Source organism: Protopterus annectens, chromosome 16.part0 (genome assembly GCF_019279795.1).
Source record: "Protopterus annectens isolate FY-2018-M chromosome 16.part0, PAN1.0, whole genome shotgun sequence".
NCBI lineage: Eukaryota > Metazoa > Chordata > Ceratodontiformes > Protopteridae > Protopterus > Protopterus annectens.
The window spans coordinates 235,853,620-235,874,068 of record NC_056750.1 but is presented as its reverse complement, the minus strand read 5'-3'; the positions used below and the strand labels follow the sequence as shown (position 1 = coordinate 235,874,068).

General features: G+C 45.8%; 1 protein-coding gene across 1 annotated transcript in view; it reads right to left on the bottom strand.

Moving 5' to 3' along the window:
* The window catches only part of LOC122790579, a 1,409,443-nt gene that overhangs the window by 1,129,791 nt on the left and 259,203 nt on the right, over positions 1 to 20,449 (bottom strand). The window contains exon 3 of the mRNA XM_044058105.1: positions 1,979 to 2,171. Coding sequence (XP_043914040.1) covers positions 1,979 to 2,171 — 193 coding nt within the window. The remainder of the gene's footprint in view (positions 1 to 1,978; positions 2,172 to 20,449) is intronic.

Here is a 20,449-nt window from a genome sequence, read left to right as displayed (position 1 = left end):
CATTGCTGTTTAAGCAATCCAATAATATGCTACTGATACTTTAATGTATGAAACTGGCAGTTTAAGGCCCTAATGGCCAAGGTTGCAGAAGTGTATACCTTCTTACCCCATCTATCCAGCGCCCTGGAATCTCTATTAGAGGGGGGTAGGATTTTTGGCAGTAGTAGCCTTAATGCCCTTGGGTCCCTGTGAAATGGTCTCAGGATCCACAGTAGGATTTTTAAAAAGGAACTTGTGAGAGTCAGCAACCCTGTAATATCTATCTGGTTTTCTGTGAGCAGGAGGTAAAGAGTCAGGGGCCAATTTAGATTCCGAAAAGGCATCATCAACGATGTCCAGTACAGGGGGATAGCTAAAGGCCTGTGTTGGGGCAGGAGTAAGAAATCCCTAAGCCTCTTTTTAGAGTCGGAGCAATCCTGGCTTTCCCAGTGAAAATTCTCCCCAAGAGTATGCAAGGTTTCACCAAAAGAGAAATCCTCTGGAGGGGAAGCAGAGGGAAGAGAATCCTCTGCATCAAAATCTTCATAGGTAGATAAGGGTAAATCCTGGTCTTCAGAGGAAACAGAAATTTCAGAATACTGATAAGAAGAATCATAAGCAAACTCAGTCCTAGGTCTCTTAGAGGGAGAAGGTTGGCTTCCCCTGATTAAAGTAATAAGGTCTTCAGTCATTCTTATCATTTGTTTTTTAGGCTTAGAGGCCTGACCATACAGTCTGGGCGTCTGTTTTCTAGGCATGGATCGAGCTTTAGGCCTTGAAGAAGAAGATGGCGTTGGTTTAATATGCAAGTCAGTAGGCCTGAATACACCCTCAGAAGCCGGTGCCTGCACAGCGGCTCTGGACTCATCCAAGGTAGAGACATCTGCAGGTTCCACAGTTGAAGCATCTCGCGGTATACCAGACTCTGAATGGGTCTTAGTAGAGGCCTGCAAATCTGAAGTAGTGGGCATCAGGGGCTATGAAAGCGCCTCACTGAGTACCGGCAACTGTCGGCAGCTTTGGACCTATGCGGCCTGTCTCTCTTTCTTTGCATTTTTTCGGAATGTTGGTAGTTGGGTGGCTTACCGAAGCCAAATCTGGAAAATTGAACCGAGTACCAAAAACTTTAGAAGTGTAAATATACCGATGATGAATAGTTCGCTGTTTAAATAAGGCACAAAACCAACAGCGAGATACGTCGTGGTCAGGGCCTAGGCAAGGGAATGCAGTACGAATGAAAATCTTTATGAGGTATTTGCTTTCCACAAGAAATATAATTATTTACTTTTACTGACATCGGTTTAGAGAAAGAAAAAAAAAGTTTTCCCAATGGGGTAATTAGCTTAGTTGAAGACTTCAGTTCTGAAACTTGAAAACGAAAATTTCAGGAGTCGGTCGACTGGCACTTGAACTGCTTCTGCTTCGGGCACCGCACAGCAAGAAAGACTGATGTATTGGCATCGGCTGCATGCTTTATACCCCTGACTACCTGACATTATGGAAGATGAGACAGCAACTGATGCAGGACCCAAGACTGATAATCAGGCCGACTGAGGGCTACTGCAAGCAGATAACCCAAATGTGATGACCGCTTCCTATGATCCTATGAATCAAATCCATTTGACTTTCCTTTTTCTCCAACACAATGCCACACCATCATTCTATTTTTAATTTAAGACTGTATTACTTGGAAGTCATGCATCAAAATGCTCCGCCACAAAAACATGCAAAGTTACGCATACATGGTCAGTGATCTCTTCTTGCATGCCAAAAAAAGATTTAACACTTTTTTTACCTTCTGTATCTGCAATATATAAAATGTAATCTTTTAATTTCATATCATAAAAATGAATAGACTGACACCACCAGAAATATGTCTGGGAAGGAAACCCAAAGAGTCTGCTTTCAAATTGCTACAACAGAAGGAATATCAAGGTGTACTTACCCCTACCACCACCAAACAGATTTAATGAAAACAAGCTACAAAGAAACCAGTCACCTGAATGCCAGAGTAATGTCCCTGCTTATCTCTGGGGAGTAAATATTCCAAGAACTATGTTCATCTTCCCACTCCCAGCGCAGCAACATCCCCTCTTTGTCTCGGCCACTGTCTTTGTCCATTGTTTGCACAGTGTTTTCTTCCTCTTCTTCTCCTTCTTTAACTTGTTCAGATCTTCGTGATGGCCCACGACCTGCACAAGGAAACATACAATCTGCAATAAACTATATTTTATGTGATGTCAGTGCAAATATTAAGCTACAATAATTAGAATGTCACTACAAACCAAATGCATCTACATAGGTTTCCTAGCACTGCCACCTAATTCTGACTGTTGCAATCAGTCCATAATGTTTTTACTAAATTACAATACAGTGTAGATGGAAATGCGCACTGTTACAGTTAGTACAATATAAACCGACCACCTACCAGGTGATTGCAAAGTCTACACTAAACATTTGCAGACACTGTACAACAATTACTGGCCGACAACTAACATTCAGAAAAACCTGCATTTCAGTTTACAGCCTACTTTTACCTTAAAGCTGATAATGAAATATGCATGCCACATTCCTAAATAATTCTGAGTAATTAAAGGAATGATGATTATTCCAGTCAATGGGCCAACATCTGTTCTGGAAATCAGCACAGGAACACTGGTTCCTCACAGATTTCTGCCCGCTTGTCACTGCTGGCCATGGAAGTACTATAACTGGCATGGACTCTTCCTCATCCTTGAGAAAAAGGCATTGTTGAATCCACAACAAACTTAAAATGTGTAAGAATTGTTCTGATCCTCCATATTTCACAGCTTTTCTTTGGCAACTGGTCCAAATAAGGTGGCTCTGTCACAAGTATAAAAGAAATGCCATAATCCTCTGCAAAGTTTGTATGGAGTAGCCAAAGGTGGATATGTATCATGGCAATGGCTGCATCAACTGCACCATCTTCTGAACTCTGTGCCACTTGCATGGGGAGATTTGACATGGAGGATACAATTGCCAACCAAGAGCATTATCTGACAACATCCTGGTGGCTGGACTGATTCACTGGCTCTTAAAGCACACACGCTGCATGTAACTTACCAAAATAAAGGTAAAATTGGAGGAGTACACCAGTTTCCCAAACCTGTCAATTTCTCTGAACTCATTATCAGATGGCTGAAAGGCAGGGCCTGTGGAGTGGGAAAAAAAAGTTGTGTAAAATCTTACCATAACCATAGATGTCCTCCTCTTCCATGCTGCAGTATTCTGCATATGGGTTTACCCTTCATTCTCATGTATGTAGGCCAGTATTCAAAGGCTTTCAGTCCCTCTGTGGTGCGTCAGATGTGGACAAGAGTTTGTGAGCCATAAAGGTGATGTCGGCATGCACCAGCCCTTAGAACAGTAGCCAGAGAGGAAGGAGGGTGGGAAGAAATACTGCAACATGGAAGAGGACACCTATGGTTATGGTAAGACTTTACATAACTTTTCTATGTCCTTTTATTCCCATGTTGCAATACTCTGCATATGGGCGAGTGCCAAAGCTCAGAGGCTGGGGTGGTGGTCTAGAGGCAAACTCCAGGAAACCGTGAAGGATAGCCCTGGTGAACCTTGTCCTGGATCTGGAGAGGAGGTCAAGCTTGTAGTGCTTGGTGAAGGTATGGACTGAGGACCAAGTAGCAGCTTCCAGGATAGAGGAGGTATCCAAACTCTTGAAGAAGGCTCCTGAAGATGCCATTGCTCTTGCGAAAGGAGCTTTAACTGTACCCTGCAGGGACTTACCATGGAATAGGTAGCAGAATGTAATGGCTTTGGAGATCAAGTAGAAATAGCCTGCTTGGTCATTGCCTTTCCCAGAGCTCTGGGGTGAAAGGATACAAAAAGAGTTGGTCAGTCTGTCTGATAGACTTGGTGTTGTGCAGGTAGAATTTGATTTGCCTGTGAACATCCGGGGAGTGAAACACACTCACTGTCTCCTTGTTGGTTTTGGAAAAAAACAGGTAACTGCATGGCCTGATTAAGGGACAGTTTACTGACTACCTTGGGCATGAAGGACGGATTTATCCTAACGGCAATCTTGCCCTTGTGGAAAACTAGAAAGGGAGGAATAGCTAGAAGGGCTTGGAGTTCGGACACTCTCCTGGCTGAAGTAAGGGCCACTAAAAGAACAGCTTTCCAAGTACAGTGCTTTAATGAGGCTTTGTTTGCTGGCTCAAAGGGGGGTAACGTAAGCTTCTCTAGCAAGTAGTCGAGGTCCCAAGGCAGGGGGGATGGGTTTCCTGGGGGGACTAACGTGCAGTACTCCTTTGAGGACGAGTTTGCAAGGCAGTCTGGGTGCTAATGGGGGATCCAAAGACAGGCAAGCAGAAATAGCAGACAGATGGGCTTTGATGGATGAATAAGCCAGCTTAGACTGCAGTAGCTCACACAAACAAGACAGCACTAGAGGGGGTTCGCTGAGGAGCAGATCCAGCTGTCTTTTTATGACACCAAATAGTGAATAGTTTCCACTTGGAGAGATATGATTTTCTAGTATTTGCTTTCTGGGCCTCCTGTAGGACATTGAGCACGTCCTCACTATAATATGTCTAAATGGGATCAAAAGCCTATCAGCCACAGCATAAGATGCAGCATCTGCCACTGTGGATGGATTAGTGACCCCTTGTGCTGTGTGAGGAGGTCCACTCTGGGGGTAACTTGTGGTGACTGCCCTTGGACAAATGTAGGAGTAAGGGGAACCAGTGCTGTATGGGCCAGCAGGGAATCACCAACAAGATTTTCAGGTTGTCCTGCTGAATTTTTTGCAGGACCTTCTGAATGAGTGGGAAGGGGGGGGGGGCAAATAGATATTTCCCCTTCCATGAAACTGAGAAGGCATCTGTTGCTAGTGCCTGTGGTTCGTGTGTCCTGGTGCAAAAACCAGGGAGTTGCCTGTTGATGGTGGAGGCAAACAGGTCTATTTGAGATATACCCCACCTGTGGACCAGATCCAGGAATACATCTCTGTGCAGCATCCATTTGTGGTTGTTTGTGCTGGTTCTGCTCAAATAATCAAGAGGGAGACAGTGAGAGAGGCAGGTGGACAGACGTACAGAAGGGGGGGCAAGACTGGCAGGTAGTTGTCAGATGCTACCTACCCTGTCTTGAAAGGGAGTCCTCTGGCTAGAAGAAGGGATTGCTCTAAGCGGAGGAGGTTGTTTTCTGGTGGATTTATGAGGTCTTGCGGGAGGAGGAGAGGGTCGGGAGTGCTTCCTAATAAAATGAGTTTTGGAAGGGTAGTTTCGGTCAAACTTGGGGATTGGTGAGATCAGTAAATGTTTAAGGTCCTGCATATCTTTTCCTTTCTGTTGCAGAGATTTAAAGAGGTCTGCAACCTTAGAACCAAAAAGAGCAGCATTGTCCAGGGGAGCATCAGTGAGCTTAGCTCTGCAGTCATCTGACAGGGGTTGTAGGCAAAGCCAGGAGTATCTGTGTAAGGCAGATGCTGATGCTGCTAACCTGGCAGAGGATTCAGCAGCATCATAGCTACACTTGGAGTGTCTGATGACCTGGGCTGAGAGGGCTAGGAGAGGGCAGTGATGCTTTGGCAGGGGAGTCAGGAATATCTGCCAAATGTTTAGTGGCAGATAGCAAGAGAGACGAGGTGTACTTGGACATGTGGGTCTGACAGTTTGTGGTTCTGAAAGCCAAGATAGCAGAAGTATAAATCCTTTTGCCTAATCTTTCCACTGTCTTGTTGTCTTTGTCAGCTGGGAGAATAGTAATAGTAGGCAAGAGTTTATTGGCTTTGTCAGTGGCAACAGATATTGTGGCTGGGTCAGCTGGTGGGCACTTTATCAGATGCTTAGCAGTATCAGGTAACTTTGTGAAGCCTGTCAGGCCTACGTGGGGCAGGAGGCTGTGAGTCAGGGTTCAGAGATGCAGAAGAAAAGGCATCTAGGAAGGCAGCCAGAATGGGAGGAACAGCAGATGGCGAGGGGTTTCCATATGAATGAGGTTGTAGTACCGCTTTTGTGCTTCAGACATTTCTGAGGAATCCCACTTAAAGTGTTCCTTCATCCTGCTAACCGTCTCGCTGAAGGTCAGATCTTCAACTGGAGAGTCAGAGTCCAGTGACTCTTCCTCGGGGAATCCATACCCCAAGGGTGAAGAGAGTTGGGAGTTGTAGGAAAGAGATTCCTCAAAGGAATCTGAAAGAATCTTCTCTTCCCTGGGTGCAGGATTTTTAGGCAGAGGCCTAGGGCTCAGGAGAGGAGGAGAGGTGGAGCCAGTAATAGCCGGTGTAAGCCTCACTGCCATGAAGGCACTGAAGACACTCTGGCTGAAAGGCTGCCAATCAGGCATGGTTTCTGTTGAGGGGAAATGTGTTTTCTGTTTTCCCTTCTTTTAAGGGAGGCAGTAGACGTCTGACTGGAAAATGGCAACTGCAAGGGCTCGGACGACTCCCCAGGAAATGCAGGTACCCCCAGCATTGGCTTGCTGCGCCAGAATAGCCTTTTCGGACATGCTCTCACCTATGGATGGTGCGGTGTTCTTAGAGGTACCCGCAACCTCTGAAGTGGCGGATCTGGAACTCAGCCCTGTAACCAGACCCATGTCGGCCACAGGTTGGGAGTCAGCCAGAAGAGACTCGGCAATAGTTGAAGGCCATAAGGTCCTGGCCTTTTTTGGCAGTTCTGTGGGGACGTTGGAAGAGCCTTCCATCCTAAGCGTGAGAAGTTTCACACAATTATCGAGGTATAGGTTAAACGCATGCAAACGACTATGCAAAGTTTTCAGTACGAACGCCTGGGAGATTGGGAAAATCTCATGACCATAAGGCCTGCCCCTAACAGAAAAGACACTTGTCGAGGGATCCGGTGTACAAGCTGACACTTACCCTTTCTGGATGACATTAACAAACAATAAGAAATTAGAAGGACTGAAAAGGTCCCCAACTGGGTACTTATTTGAGCGACGAATATGATGGCAGTGGTAACAGGAACACCTGGCGTACGACTGGCAGTTGAAAAGTTCTGAGGGCTGGTGCATGCTCACATCACCTTTATGGCCCACAAACTCTCGCCCACGTCTGATGCACCACAGTGGGACTGAAAGCTTTTTGATACTGGCCGCACATACGCGAGACTGAAGGGTAAACCCATATGCAAAATATTGCAACATGGAAATAGGACATCTGCAGTAACACTAAATCAGGCACAGAGTCTACACAAAGCAACCTGAACACTTAAGACTAGAAGACCTGGTCTGGGCTTCTCGGCACGTACTACAAAACTGGGTTCATGCATCCCTGATACAGTCACTATTTCACTGGCAGGGGAAGCACTTGGGTAAAGAAAAGGGACCAAAATTCTTTGACAGACCTTCTACAGAAGCCATGAGGAGTGTATGGGAGACGACACTTCTACTTCATCATTTTCAAGATATGCTCAGACCCTGGGGGATGGCAAGGAAAGTACAGTTGTGTACACTTACCATAAATGTAGATGTTCAGAGTGTATTCACTGTTGCAGTCAACACACTTGGGTTATCCTGCCAGGGGTAGCACTCAGTCGGCCCGAATACCAGGGGCTTAGTATTTCTGCGTCGGTTGCTGTCACTCTAGGACTGACGTAAGGTCGTCAGTGGTATAAAAACAGGCAGCAGACACCATTAGATCAGTTTTTCTTGTCCCAAATGTCAGGAGCCCCCAAACAGGGAGCTAGGTTATGGTGGAATAAAACCCCCCCAGTAGAAAGTAAATACCAAATAGCACAGTAAGGAGTGATGAAGAGAGAGAGGGGGAGAGAGATAGAGAGAAGGGGGATAGAGGGTGGGAAACCAGGACTGCAACAGTGAAGACACTCGAACATCTACATTTATGGTAAGTGTACACAACTGTGCTATGTTCTTCGTGTTTCACTGTTGCAGTCATCACACTTGGGTTGATTCCCAAAGCTGAAGAAACGGGTGGAGGCAGTCAAGAAGAGTTGGGGTTGACTAGTATGCCCTGCAGGACTGCGGTTGCAAAGCCTGCCCTAGACTTGGAAAAGATAGGCAGGTGGTAATGCTTGCTGAAGGTATAAACAGAACTCCCATGTTGCAGCCTCCAGGATGTCCCTGGACCCCTTTGAGAAAAGCTGCAGAGGTGGAAGTGGCCCTAGTGGAATGTGTTCTGACCCCCTGTGGGGGTGGTTTCCAGTGGTGTTTGTAACAGAAATGGATACAGTGTACTATCCATTTGGAAAAGGTTTGTTTTGATATGGCCTTGCCCTCTGCCCCTGCTGCAAAGCTGACTACTAACTGGTCAGATTTCCTGAAGGGCTTAGTCCTATCCAGGTAGAATCTGAGCTGTCTGTGCACATCTAAAGAGAGCAAAATCCTTTCCCCCTTATTTTGAGGTTTAGGGAAAAAGGTGGGCAAATGAATAGATTGGTTGAGAGCCACACTGGACACGACTTTAGGCACGAAAGTTGGGTTAGTCCTGACAGAGACGCTGTCACCATGAAAAATGAAGGGTTCCACAGCCATGAGTGCTTGTAGCTCAGACACTCTTCTAGCTGAAGTGATGGCAAGAAGCAAGGCTATTTTCCAAGAGAGGAATTTTAACTCTGCTGAAGCTGCAGGCTCAAGGGGGGTAAGGGTAGCGTGAGCTTTTCCAACAAGAAGTTAAAGTCCTTAAGTTGTTAGCTCCTCTAAGGAACTGCTTGATGAGGGTGCGTGAAAAGAGAGGTGGCTCTGTGCTGTAATGAGCAGAGATGAGAGGCAAGGATTTTAATAGAGGAGAAGGATAGGGCCCTGTGAAGCAGGTCCGCTAGGTAATCCAGGATAAAAGGCAAGGAGGGCTGCGCTGATTCAGCTCCTTTAGCCTGGATCCAGGAGCAATACCTTTTCCACTTGTCAGCAAAGCATTTTCTAGTGCTGGGCCATCTGGCTTCACGTATAACATCCAGGACTTGCTTGCTTAGGCTGACCACTGGAGGAGAGGTCAAGGAATAAGCCAGGCTGCCAGATTCAGGGTGTGCAATTGTGGATGCAAGAACTCTCCCTTCTGCCGGGTCAGGAGAGTTGGAAACTGAGGGAGGTGCCATGGAGGCGGTGACAGACTGCGCAGCAGTGGGTACCAGTGTTGGCGTGGCCAGTTTGGGGCAATCAGGATTGCCCTTGGTTTTTCCTCCCTTATTTTGAGTAACACCCTTGTAAGAAGAGGTAGAGAGGAAAATGAATAGAAAGAGAGGTTTACTCATTGGAAGGTTATGGCATCCACTTTCCAGGCGTTGCTGTGAGGGTCCCTGGTGCAGAATTTGCTGAGCTGGTGGTTGTTGTGGGAGGCAAATAGGTCCACCTTCGGGGTACCCCATTTCTGGGTTACAAGGCTGAAGGTGTTGTGGTTTAATTGCCACTCATGTGGGTCTACGAGATTTCTGCTTAAGGTGTCTGCCAGAGAGTTTTGGTTGCCTGGCTAGCAGGTGGATCTGCATGGCTGAAGCCGTGTGCCAAAGGGTCATGGCTAACCTGCATAGTGGGTAAGAGTGGGTTCCTCCCTGCTTGTTTATGTACCACATCACTGTGTTGTTGTCTGTTTTGATTAGTAGAGGCTCCGGAGAGAGTAGTGGTCTGAAAGCTGTCAGAGCATGCTGAACAGCTAGCATCTCTTTTTGGTTGATGTGCAGATGAATTTGATTTGGGCTCCAATGGCCCTGAATGCACCAGGTGTGCACCCCAGGCATAGTCTAACGAGTCTGTGGTTAGGGTCTTGGCTGCGTGGGGTTGTGAAAAGGAAAGTCCCTTGTTGTGGTTGCATGCTGCTGCCCACCAAAGAAAATCTTTCCTTAGAAAAGGTAACATATGTATAATAGTTTCCAGGTTCTGAGAATGCTGACACCAAAGGCTTTTTAAGTACCATTGAAGTTTCATCATAAACAGTCTGGCATATGGAATTAGTAGGATGCAGGAGGCCATGAACCCTAGAGCTTGCAGGATTTTCCTTGTGGATAACTGGGTTCTGGTGGCCAGTTGAGAAAAGTAGCCTGTCAGATAGGCTTGTTTTCTGGAGTAAAGAATACCATCTGGAATGCTATGTCCAAGGCTTGCTACCAGGAAAACAATTTTCTGACTGGGGACTAGTTAGGATTTCTTTTCGTTTATACTTTACCCCAATGAGGTCAGTAGGTGTTTTACAAATGTCAGGTGCTGCAACAGCTTTTCCTGACCGTCTGCCTGAATCAGGCAGTCACCCAAGTAGGGGTAAATTTGAATATTTCTGTCTGCAAAAAGCAATGGCTGGAGCCAGGCATTTTGTGAAAACTCTGGGAGCAGTGGATAAGCCAAAGGGAAGCACAGAGAAAGTACAGTTTTGTACCTACCATATATGTAGATGTTCGAGTGCTAATACAGCTGCAGTCATAACAGATGGGTTCTCCTGCCGTCAGGCGGGTCCTCGGTCGGCCGAATTCCAAAGTCTAGGTCCGGCGTCGGTTGTCGTCGCTTCTTCCCTGACGTCAGTGCGTCAGGGGTATAAAAGAACCAGCCGACGCCATTTTCTTCAGTTTTTCTTGCCCCAGATGTCAGGTGCCCCCAGAAGGAAGGCAATACATAAAATTATGAAGTAATGCAATGCAATATAATCAAAAAACAGTAGTTGCAAGTAAATACACCATAAAAGAATACCCTTAGAGGGGAAGGAGGGAGGGAAACCTGGACTGCAGCTGTATTAGCACTCGAACATCTACATTTATGGTAGGTAGATAACTGTACTATGTTCATCGTGCATACAGCTGCAGTCATAACAGATGGGTAGAATCCCAAAGCTAAGAAAGTGGTGGTAGGCACTAGGTGGAACTAGGAGGAGCCAAAATGCCTGCAAGACTGCAGTGGCAAAACCTGCTCTATATTTGGAGTATAATGGTAGGTTGAAGTGTTTGGAGAAGGTATGCACAGAACTCCAAGTGGCTGCTTCCAAGATATCCTTGGTAGGAACTCCTCTGAGGAAGGCTGCAGAGGTGGCTGTGGCCCTGGTGGAATGAGTTCTAATGCCTGTAGGAACAGTTTTGCCATGAAAGGAATAGCAAAAGCGTATGCAGTGGGCTATCCATTTTGAGATTGTTTGCTTGGAAATTGGCTTTCCTGGAGCTCCTACCGCATAGGCCACAAAGAGCTGTTCTGATTTTCTGAAAGGCTTTGTTCTGTCCAAATAATAACGCAGTTGCATGTGGATGTTCAAGGAATGTAGTAATCTCTCCCCTTTGTTTTGAGGATTGGGATAAAAACTAGGTAAATGTATGGCCTGATTTAAAGCTACCCTGGATACCACTTTAGGCATAAAGGACGGGTTGGTTCGTAATGAAACTCTGTCCTGATGGAAGATGATAAAAGGCTGGACAGCCATGAGGGCCTGTAGTTCTGAAACTCTACGAGCTGAAGTGATAGCCAGAAGGAAAGCTGTTTTCCAGGACAAATATTGCAAATCTGATGAAGCAGCTGGCTCAAAAGGAGGCAAAGTCAGTTTTTCCAGAATGAAATTTAGATCCCAAGCAGGTATTGGTTGTTTCCTTGGAGGTCTTAAATTCTTAGCCCCTCTGAGGAACTGTCTTAAAAGAGGGTGAGAGAATAAAGGAGGATCAGTGTTGTATTCTGCAGAAATGGCTGAGGCATGTATTTTTTTGGAGGAGAACGAAAGTCCACTGCTTAGTAGTTCAGCCAAATATTGTAGTATTTGAGGTAAATTCAGTTTTCCAGGGTTCTGGCCCTTTTTCTCATTCCAGACACTAAAATGTTTCCATTTTGCGGAGTAAGCTTTTCTAGTTGATGGCCTTCTGGCCTCCAAAATGACATCCTGCACCTCCTTGGAGAGTAGGGCCTGCTGTGATGCTAAGGAATCTTCCATGCGGCTAGATTGAGTGTTTTTAGCCGACTGTGAAGAGTTTTGAAACTGTGCTGAGTCAGAAGAGGAATTAGAGGCAGAGTCCATGGAGGGGAATGAGTCAGGCTCCTCAGGAGTGGGTACCAGTGTTGCCTTGACCAGTCCGGAGCAATGAGGATCATCTTTGGTCTGTCTGCTCTGGTCTTCAATAGGACTTTGGGCAGCAAAGGAAGAGGCGGGAAGGCATAAACTGTCATTGATGTTCCAGCTGAAAGAGAGAGCGTCCACTCTCCAGGCCTTTGGGTGGAAGGTCCTCGAGCAGGATTTTGTCAATTGATGATTTTTGTGGGAGGCAAAGAGATCTATGTCTGGCCTTCCCCATTCTTGGATTATTTCTGTAAAAACTTTTGGATGCAACATCCATTCGTGTGGATCTGTCATATTCCTGCTTAGGTTGTCTGCCAGCGTGTTTTCCTTGCCTGGCAAGTACTGTGCTTGTAGTTCCATTTGTAAGTCCATGGCCATGTTCCAAAGTGATATGGCCAGTCTGCATAGGGGATAGGAATGTGTTCCTCCCTGCTTGTTTATGTACCACATAACTTTGGTGTTGTCCGTTCTTATCAATAGTTGACCTGGTTGTAGAAGGTCCTTGAAAGCTATAATAGCATTTATTACTGCTAGCATTTCTTTTTGATTGATGTGAAGGTGCTTTTCTTTTTGGGACCATTTGCCCTGAATGCACCGGTCTGTCATGTGCGCCCCCCCCAGGCGTAGTCCGAGGCGTCTGTTGTGATGACTTGATTTGCTTGAGGCTTGCTGAATGGAAGACCTATGTATGCTTGACATGCTTGAGCCCACCACAGAAATTCCTTTTGCAGACATGGAAGTAGTGGTATTATTGTTTCCAAACTGTGGCTGTGTTGAGACCATATGTTTTTTAGGTACCATTGTAGTTTTCTCATATGCAGCTTTGCACATGGGATTAGCAAGATGCAAGATGCCATGAACCCCAGAGCCTGCAGGATTTTCCTTGCAGTCAGCCTGGTGCAATTTGCCAGTGTTTTGAAATATTGAATTAGTTGCCCCTGCTTCTCTGGCGTGAGGTAGGCCATCTGGGTGTTTGTGTCCAAATTGGCACCCAGGAAAAATATATTTCGAGAGGGTATTAGCCTTGATTTCTCTTTGTTGACTGTGTATCCCAGGGAGTTTAATAACATTATTACATAAGCCAGATGTTTCAGAAGAATGTGCTTGCTGTCTGCTTGGATCAGGCAGTCGTCCAAATAAGGGTATATTTGTATCCCTTGAAGTCTGCAGTAGGCAATTACTGATGCCAGGCATTTCGTGAATACTCTGGGCGCAGTAGATAAGCCAAAGGGCAATGCAGAGAATTGATAATGGGTTGAACCTGCAAGAAATCTGAGGTATCTTCTGCAATTTTGTCTGATTGGGACATGCAGGTATGCCTCCTTGAGGTCCAATGTTACCAGCCAAGACTCCTTGCCCAGCATGGGAAGAAGTTGCTGTAGAGTGAGCATCTTGAATTTTGGTACGAGTAGGAATGTGTTTAGGATGGAAAGATCCAAAATAGGTCTCCAATCTTTTCCCTTCCTTGGCACCAGAAATAGCCTGGAATAAAAACCTTGACCTTGTTCGTGTGTAGGTACCTCTTGAATAGCTTTCATGTTTATAAGATCTGAAATTTGCTTTTGTGCCTCTGCCCTTTGATTGTGTGGCAGTTTTGGCATGCCTCTCATTTTGGAAGGGTATGAAAGTGGAATTTGTAGCCTCTGTTTATAATGTCCAGGATCCATTTGTCCTTTGTGACAACATGCCAATTTTTTGAGAATAGTGCCAGCTTTCCTCCTAAGGGGGCTGCCATTTGAGACCTGGTTGGCCTGCAAAGGGGAAAGTCATTGGGTTTGCTTTCTGAAAGATTGTGACTTGTCCTCACCACCTCTTTGTGTAGGAGCTTGCCATTGTCTGCCTCTGTACGATCCTTGTGGTTGTCCTCTGCCCCTCGGGCGCCTGTATCTGCATCTTTGGGGTCTGTCCGTGGCAGGAAAGGACCAGTTTTTGGAAGGCCAATTTCTACTAAAACGTGGTGGTTGAACCTGCAGAAATTCTTTCACAGTTTGCATTGATTTAGCTTTTTCCTCCATTTTTCGTAATACTTCCTCAGCATTTGCCCCAAATAGTACATCCTTTTGAAGGGGGGCGTCTAGTAATTTAGCTTTGACATGATCAGGCAAGGTTTGTTCCTTGAGCCAAGCATGCCTGCATGACTGAGCCTGTAACAGCAGCTCTACATGAGGCCTCTAGAGCATCAAAACCACATTGTAAGGTATGTTTACCCACTTGTTCTGCACTATGCATCAAATCCTGCAACTCCTTCAAGTCTGGTTGTTCAGGTTGTGACATTTTACTTTTCAATTGAGATAACAGAAACTGTTGGTTTTAGCATATGAAACTGACAGTTTAAGGCCCTCATGGTTAAGGTAGCCGAGGTATATACCTTTTTTCCCCACCTTTCTAAGGATCTGGAATCTCTCTCGGAAGGCAATGGATTTTTGGCAATGGAAGCCTTAACTCCCTTGGGTCCCTGTGAGATGGTTTCTAGGTCAGCAGCATGGCTTTTGTAAAGAAATTGGTGTGAGTCAGGAACCCTGTAGTACCTGTCAGGCTTAACTGGAGCTGGAAGTAGAGAGTCCGGGTTAAGGCAGGCCTCCGAGTAAACATAATCTAGGATGTCCAAGACCGGAGGTATAGCCAGAGGCCTGTGCTGGGGTAACAAAAGAAATTCCCTGAGCCTTTTCTTGGAATCTGAATAATCCTGGCCTTCCCAGTGGAAGTGTTCCCTTAAGGTATGCAAAGTTTCCCCAAATCAGAAATCCTCAGGGGGGGATACAGAAGGAATAGACTCCTCTGCATCAGAGTCTTCAAAAGGGGAGTAAGCCTGTTCCTGATCATCAGAGTGGTCTGAAATAATGGATCCCTGATCAGAGGAGGGGGAATCTTCCTCCACTCTGGGCCTTTTGTCCAGAGCTGGCTGAGAACCTCTGATTAGAGTAATTAAATCCTCAGCCATTTTAAGCATCTGTCTCTTAGGCATGGGGCCTGGAGATGGGCCCTGTGTAACTGGACTCTTAGGGTGCATGGTTGCTTTAGACTTGGTGAAAGCCTTGATGGAGAAAGAAGAGGAAGGTCTGAAGACACCTTGAGTGGAGGTGGACCTGTCCACATTCTGTGTTTCAATGCCAAGAGTGGCTTCGGTATCTGTAGTCGGGGTGTGGGCCGAGGAGCCTGCGACCTCGGGTACAGGAGACACCGCCAAAGATGTGTCGTCGGTAGTCAGGGGCTGCGTAGGCGCCTCACTGAGAACCGGACCACGTGTAGTCGGCTTTGGCGTGGTGTCGGTAAAGGCCGCGGACCTAGAGTGTCGGTCCTTGTCTCTGCGTTTTTTAGACAAAACCGGTGTCAGAGTATCCGACGACATGGTATAGTTAAATGTTTTCCCAAAAAAATCCTGGGCGAACTCCGCCCGATGCTTAATAGTGCGTTTGTTGAATGTAGCACAACAGTGACAGACCGAGACGTCGTGGTCTGGGCCAAGGTATACAGAGGGAATGGAAATCCTTATGCGGTATTTGCTTCCCACAAGAAATACAATTATCAACTTTGTCTGACATCGGTCTGAGACAAGAAAAGTTTCCCCAACGGGGTACTTAGCTTTTAAGAAGACTTCGCTTTTCCAAATGTTTCGTAATCTCAGGAGCTGGCCGACCGGCACTTGCGAACTGCTTCTGCTTCGGGCACCGCGCGGCAAGAAAGATTGAAGAAAATGGCGTTCGGCTGGTTCTTTTATACCCCTGTCGCACTTGACGTCAGGGAAGAAGCGACAACAACCGACGCCGGACCTAGACTTTGGAATTCGGCCGACCGAGGACCCGCCTGACGGCAGGAGAACCCGTCTGTTATGACTACAGCTGTATGCACGTTGAACATCTGATGAAGCATAGATCCTGCCCTGAAACGTACATATTTTCTTCAAGAGTCCCTGATTGGGAAGTGCAGATAGGCCTCCAAGTGGCTAACCAGGCATCTTTGGATAGCATAGGAAGAAGCTGCTGGAGGGTGAGCATTTTGAATTTTGGTACCACCAGGAAGGTGTTTAGAATGGATAGATGTAGGATTGGGTGCCAGGTGCCCTCTTTTTCTGGGTACAAGGAAAAGTCTGGAATAGAAACCTTGGCCTATCTGGTCTGCAGGAACAGGCTGAATTGCCCTCATGGAAAGCAGGGAATGAACTTGGTTTTGTGCATGCCCACTGGTTTGGAGGAAGATCCGGGCACCCTTTTGGGGTTTGGCAGTGTGCGGAAATAAAATTTGTACCCCTGGGACACTATGTTGAGGACCCATCAATCATTGGTGATGGAGGCCCAGTTCGTTGCATGAGAGGGAAGTTTTTCTCCTAGGGGCACAAGCAGGTGGGCAGTAAGAGGTGTACTTGAAAAGTCATTGTGAATTCTTTCCATAAGGGGGTGGCTTAGCACTCCCTGTTTTAGAAGTGGAGGTACTCCATTGCTTAGATCTCTGCATTCCCTGGGCCTACTTCCCCTAGGTCTTGTCTTATCTGGCGTAGAGGCGGCTGGAAAGGACCAGTGTTTTGAAGGGCAATGCCTACTGAATCTCGAGTGGCTGGACTTGCAAAAAGTCTGTTTGCATAGATTTAGCTTTTTCTTCCATCTTTATTAAAACCTCTTCTGTCTTGGTGTCAAACAGATTCTTTGTTCAGTGGTGCATCCAATAATTTTGATTTGACATGGTCTGGCAAGGTCTGTTCCTTAAACCAAGCATGTCTTCTAAGTACAGAACATGTGACTGCTGCCCTGCAGGGATGCTTCTAGGGCGTCAAATCCACATTGAAGGGTATGCTTAGTAACGTGGCTTGCAGAATGCATACGCTCCTGTAATTCTTTATTTTCTGCACAAACTGGAAAGGCAGATAATTTTTGTTTAATAAGTTCCATAGTATGTTGCTGGTATTTCAGCATGTGTAACTGACAATTTAATGCTCTAACGGCAAGAGTTGCAGAGGTGCATACTTTTTTACCCCATCTGTCAAAAGCCCGTGAATCCCTGTCCGAAGGGGTAGGATTCTTAGCTGTGGTTGCTTTTATTCCTTTACGTCCTTGGGAGATGACCTCTGGGTCAGCAGCAGGATTTTTGAAAAGGAATTTGTGTGAGTCAGGGACTCTGTAGTACCTGTCAGGTTTCCTGGGAGCAGGAGGTAGAGTATCAGGAGTTAAACTGGATTCCATGAAAACATCATCCCCAACATCCAGAACAGGAAGAATAGCTAAGGGTCTGTGCTGTGGTAACTAATGTCTTTCGGCTTTTCTTGGTTAGGGGTCACCACAGCGGAACTCCGGTCCGCTAATGATTGGCACTGAATTTTTATGGTGCCGAGTTGCCAGCCCGATGCCCAACCTTCAAAGAAGGCACACTCATTCACATACGCACCTACCTGCATGTCTTTAAACGTCACTCGACCGTGGGGAGGACATGCAGACTCCACACAGAAGGAGCTCCAGCAGAGAATCGAACGGGAGAACCTCTTGCTGTGAGGTGACAACGTTAACCACTGCACCACCACGGCTCTAAGAGTCTGTGCTGTGGTAAATCTAAAAGTTCCCAGAGTCTCTTTTTGGACGGAGGATAATCCTGGCGTTCCCCAATGGAAATGCTCTCAAGGTATGTAGGGTTTCACCAAAAGAAAAATCCTCTGGAGGAGAGGCAGAAGGAATGGATTCCTCTGCATCTGAATCCTCATAAGCAGATAAGAGCATGTCTTCATAATCAGAAACCTCAAAGTCGGACTCTTGGTCAAATAAAGCTGCTGGGGACAAGTCTCTCTTTTAGAAGGGGTAGGCTGGCTTCCCCTAATCAGCATGATAAGGTCTTCCAACATTTTAAGCATTCGAGATTGAGGCATGGAAGCAGGTGCTTGAGCTTGGGTCATCGTTTTTTTTTAGGCGTAGTTCGTACCCTGGGTCTTAGAAACTCTGTAGTCTTAGAAAGAACTAAAGACACAAAAGAAGTTGGTTTGTGTTGAATATCGGTAGTGTGAAGAATTTCCTCAGAAGCCTGTGCCTGCACAGCGGCTCCGGACCAATCTAAGGTAGAGACATCTGCAGGTTCCATAGTCAAAGAGTCTTGCAGCATACCAGACTCCGAACAGGTTTCGGTAGCGGCCTGCGAATCCATAGAAGCGGGCATCAGGGGCTGCAAAAGCACCATACTGAGTACCAGCGAACTGGCGACTGACTTAACGGAAGCGTCGTTGGCAGTTTTGGACCTGTGTGGCCTGGCTCTGTCTTTTATCCTTACATTTTTTTCAGATCATCGGTAGTCAGATGGCTTACCGATGCCATTTCAGAATATGGAGATCGAGAGCGAAAGTATTTAGCTATGATAAGGCCACGACGACTTATAGTTCTGGAGTTGAACAAAGCACAAAACAGACAGAGAGGAATGTTGTGGTCTGGGCCTAAAAGGTGACTCAGTAAGAATGGAAATCTCGGTGTGGTATTTGCTTTCCTTAGACTTCAACTTCAATTTCAGAAACGAAAACTCCGGTAGCGGCCAACCGGCACTCGTGCAAACTGCTTCTGCTTTGGGTTCCTCAGCAAGACAGACTGATGTAATGGCATCGGCTGCCTGTTTTTATACCACTGACGACCTGACGTCAGTCCTGGAGCGACAGTAACCAACGCAGAAATACTAAGCCTCTGGTATTCGGGCCGACTGAGGGCTACCCCTGGCAGGATAACCCAAGTGTGATGACTGCAATAGTGAAACACGAAAAACATCCAACACGTGTGTCACTGACTGCATCAAGGCTGTGAGGATTACAACTGAAGTGCAGGTGCCTCCTCTTGCACCTATGCTTCCTGCCTTTCCTCAAGAGGGAAGGGTCTGGGAAGAAGCCATAAGTGTTCCAGACAAGTGGTAATACTCCCAAGCATCTTTTAGACACACATTGTCCTGCTGTCAAGAATGTAGGAAAGTGTCTGTGGTTCAAGCCTGATATGGATGCTGGTATAGGCACAGAGGCATATGCAGTACAGGCTGCAATCTCAATGACAAAACTGATAAAGCAAAGTTCAGGGAGAAGGGTGCCAAGACTGAATGACCAAGACCATCTAAGTTGGTGCTGAGAAAAATTCAGCAACAAGCCTGATTCCAATGGCTCAGCTCTTTATGATGGGCCAAAAGACCAATCAAACCAGAGCCTGATGTCATGAAACTTGAGGCTATCTTGAAAATTGAACCAGCTGAGGTATGCAACAGCCCCAACAGAGTCGCTGCTGAAGTCAAGCCACAGTGGCCACTTTCCATAGCCTTTAAGGACTTCGACATAGAAAGCATTAAGGGCAATAACAGCCACACCATCATCATATTTAAAGGATCAAGCCTAAGAGATAAGAACCCAGAGAAACAACAAAACCACAATCCACAATCACCCAACATCAATATCTCTAGTGTAGGGACCAGCCTCATTGGGACTGTTCTGGAGATAGTAGCCAGTGAAAACAGCCAAGATGAAAAACGTGAAAGTGAGCAGGGAAGAACAGCCTTATAGTCACTGTAGCACCCTCAGAGATAGGAGGAGAACATTTTCTGCTGCAGCTTTACAGATGCTTTCGACATCTTGCAGTTAATATCAAGAATCAGAGTATGGAAAGATTTTAATGAACTGGTAGATAACAGTAAGGCTGGTAAACAGTAACTTCAGTAGCATCAAATGAGGATGGCGGAATCCTGCTTGGTCAACCTTGTGAAAGAACTTTCAACAACTGCAATAGTTAATGAAAAACGTCAATGAGTTACAGTATTAGATGTGGGAGAAATCTTCAACCCACACTGTTTTGCTGACCAGGGTAACGTCCTTACCAAAACTTATGCTTACCATCCCACCTCATTCTCCCTATCATTGTTCCTTATCACCGTTTGGCCTTGGAAGAGTAGAGACAAACAAGCTTGGCCTACTGGCCAAATGAGGTTGACAATTAGACAGTGCCCAAATTTGGACTCAAGTCAGGGATGGAAACACAAAATGCTTTTTAAACCTCTTAAAATGAATTTGTTTTATGGTCCCATATCACTTGAAAATTAAAACCTTCAAAGATGTCTCGTTTTTTTATTCAAGTGCTCCATGCAAGGCAAACACAACAAAGAACAAGTCTATCCCTCAGGAGGATTTCTGTGACCAGACTTTAATTAAAAAAAAAAAAAAAAAAAAAGTTTAAAGTCTCACTTTCCATTTTGCTGAAGAAAAAATTTACCAACAAAAAGTTCAGAAACAGTCAAAAAAGGCTAAAAAAATAAACTACTAAAAGGGGATAACTGACAAAGGATGCAATAGCTGAATCAAAAATATCTCAATATGTGAAAAAAAATATATTTTTGCTCTTTACTAAAAAAAAGGTGCAACTATCAAGAGCAGAAGTAATGTAGGAAGATGACAAAGCTTTTAAAATTTATTTATTAACTCAAACTCTTACATGAGCATAAAAATTGCAAAAGAAATAGAGAGAGGAAACAAGCAGGCAGACAATCATGGGTAAAGGGGAGGGGCTGACA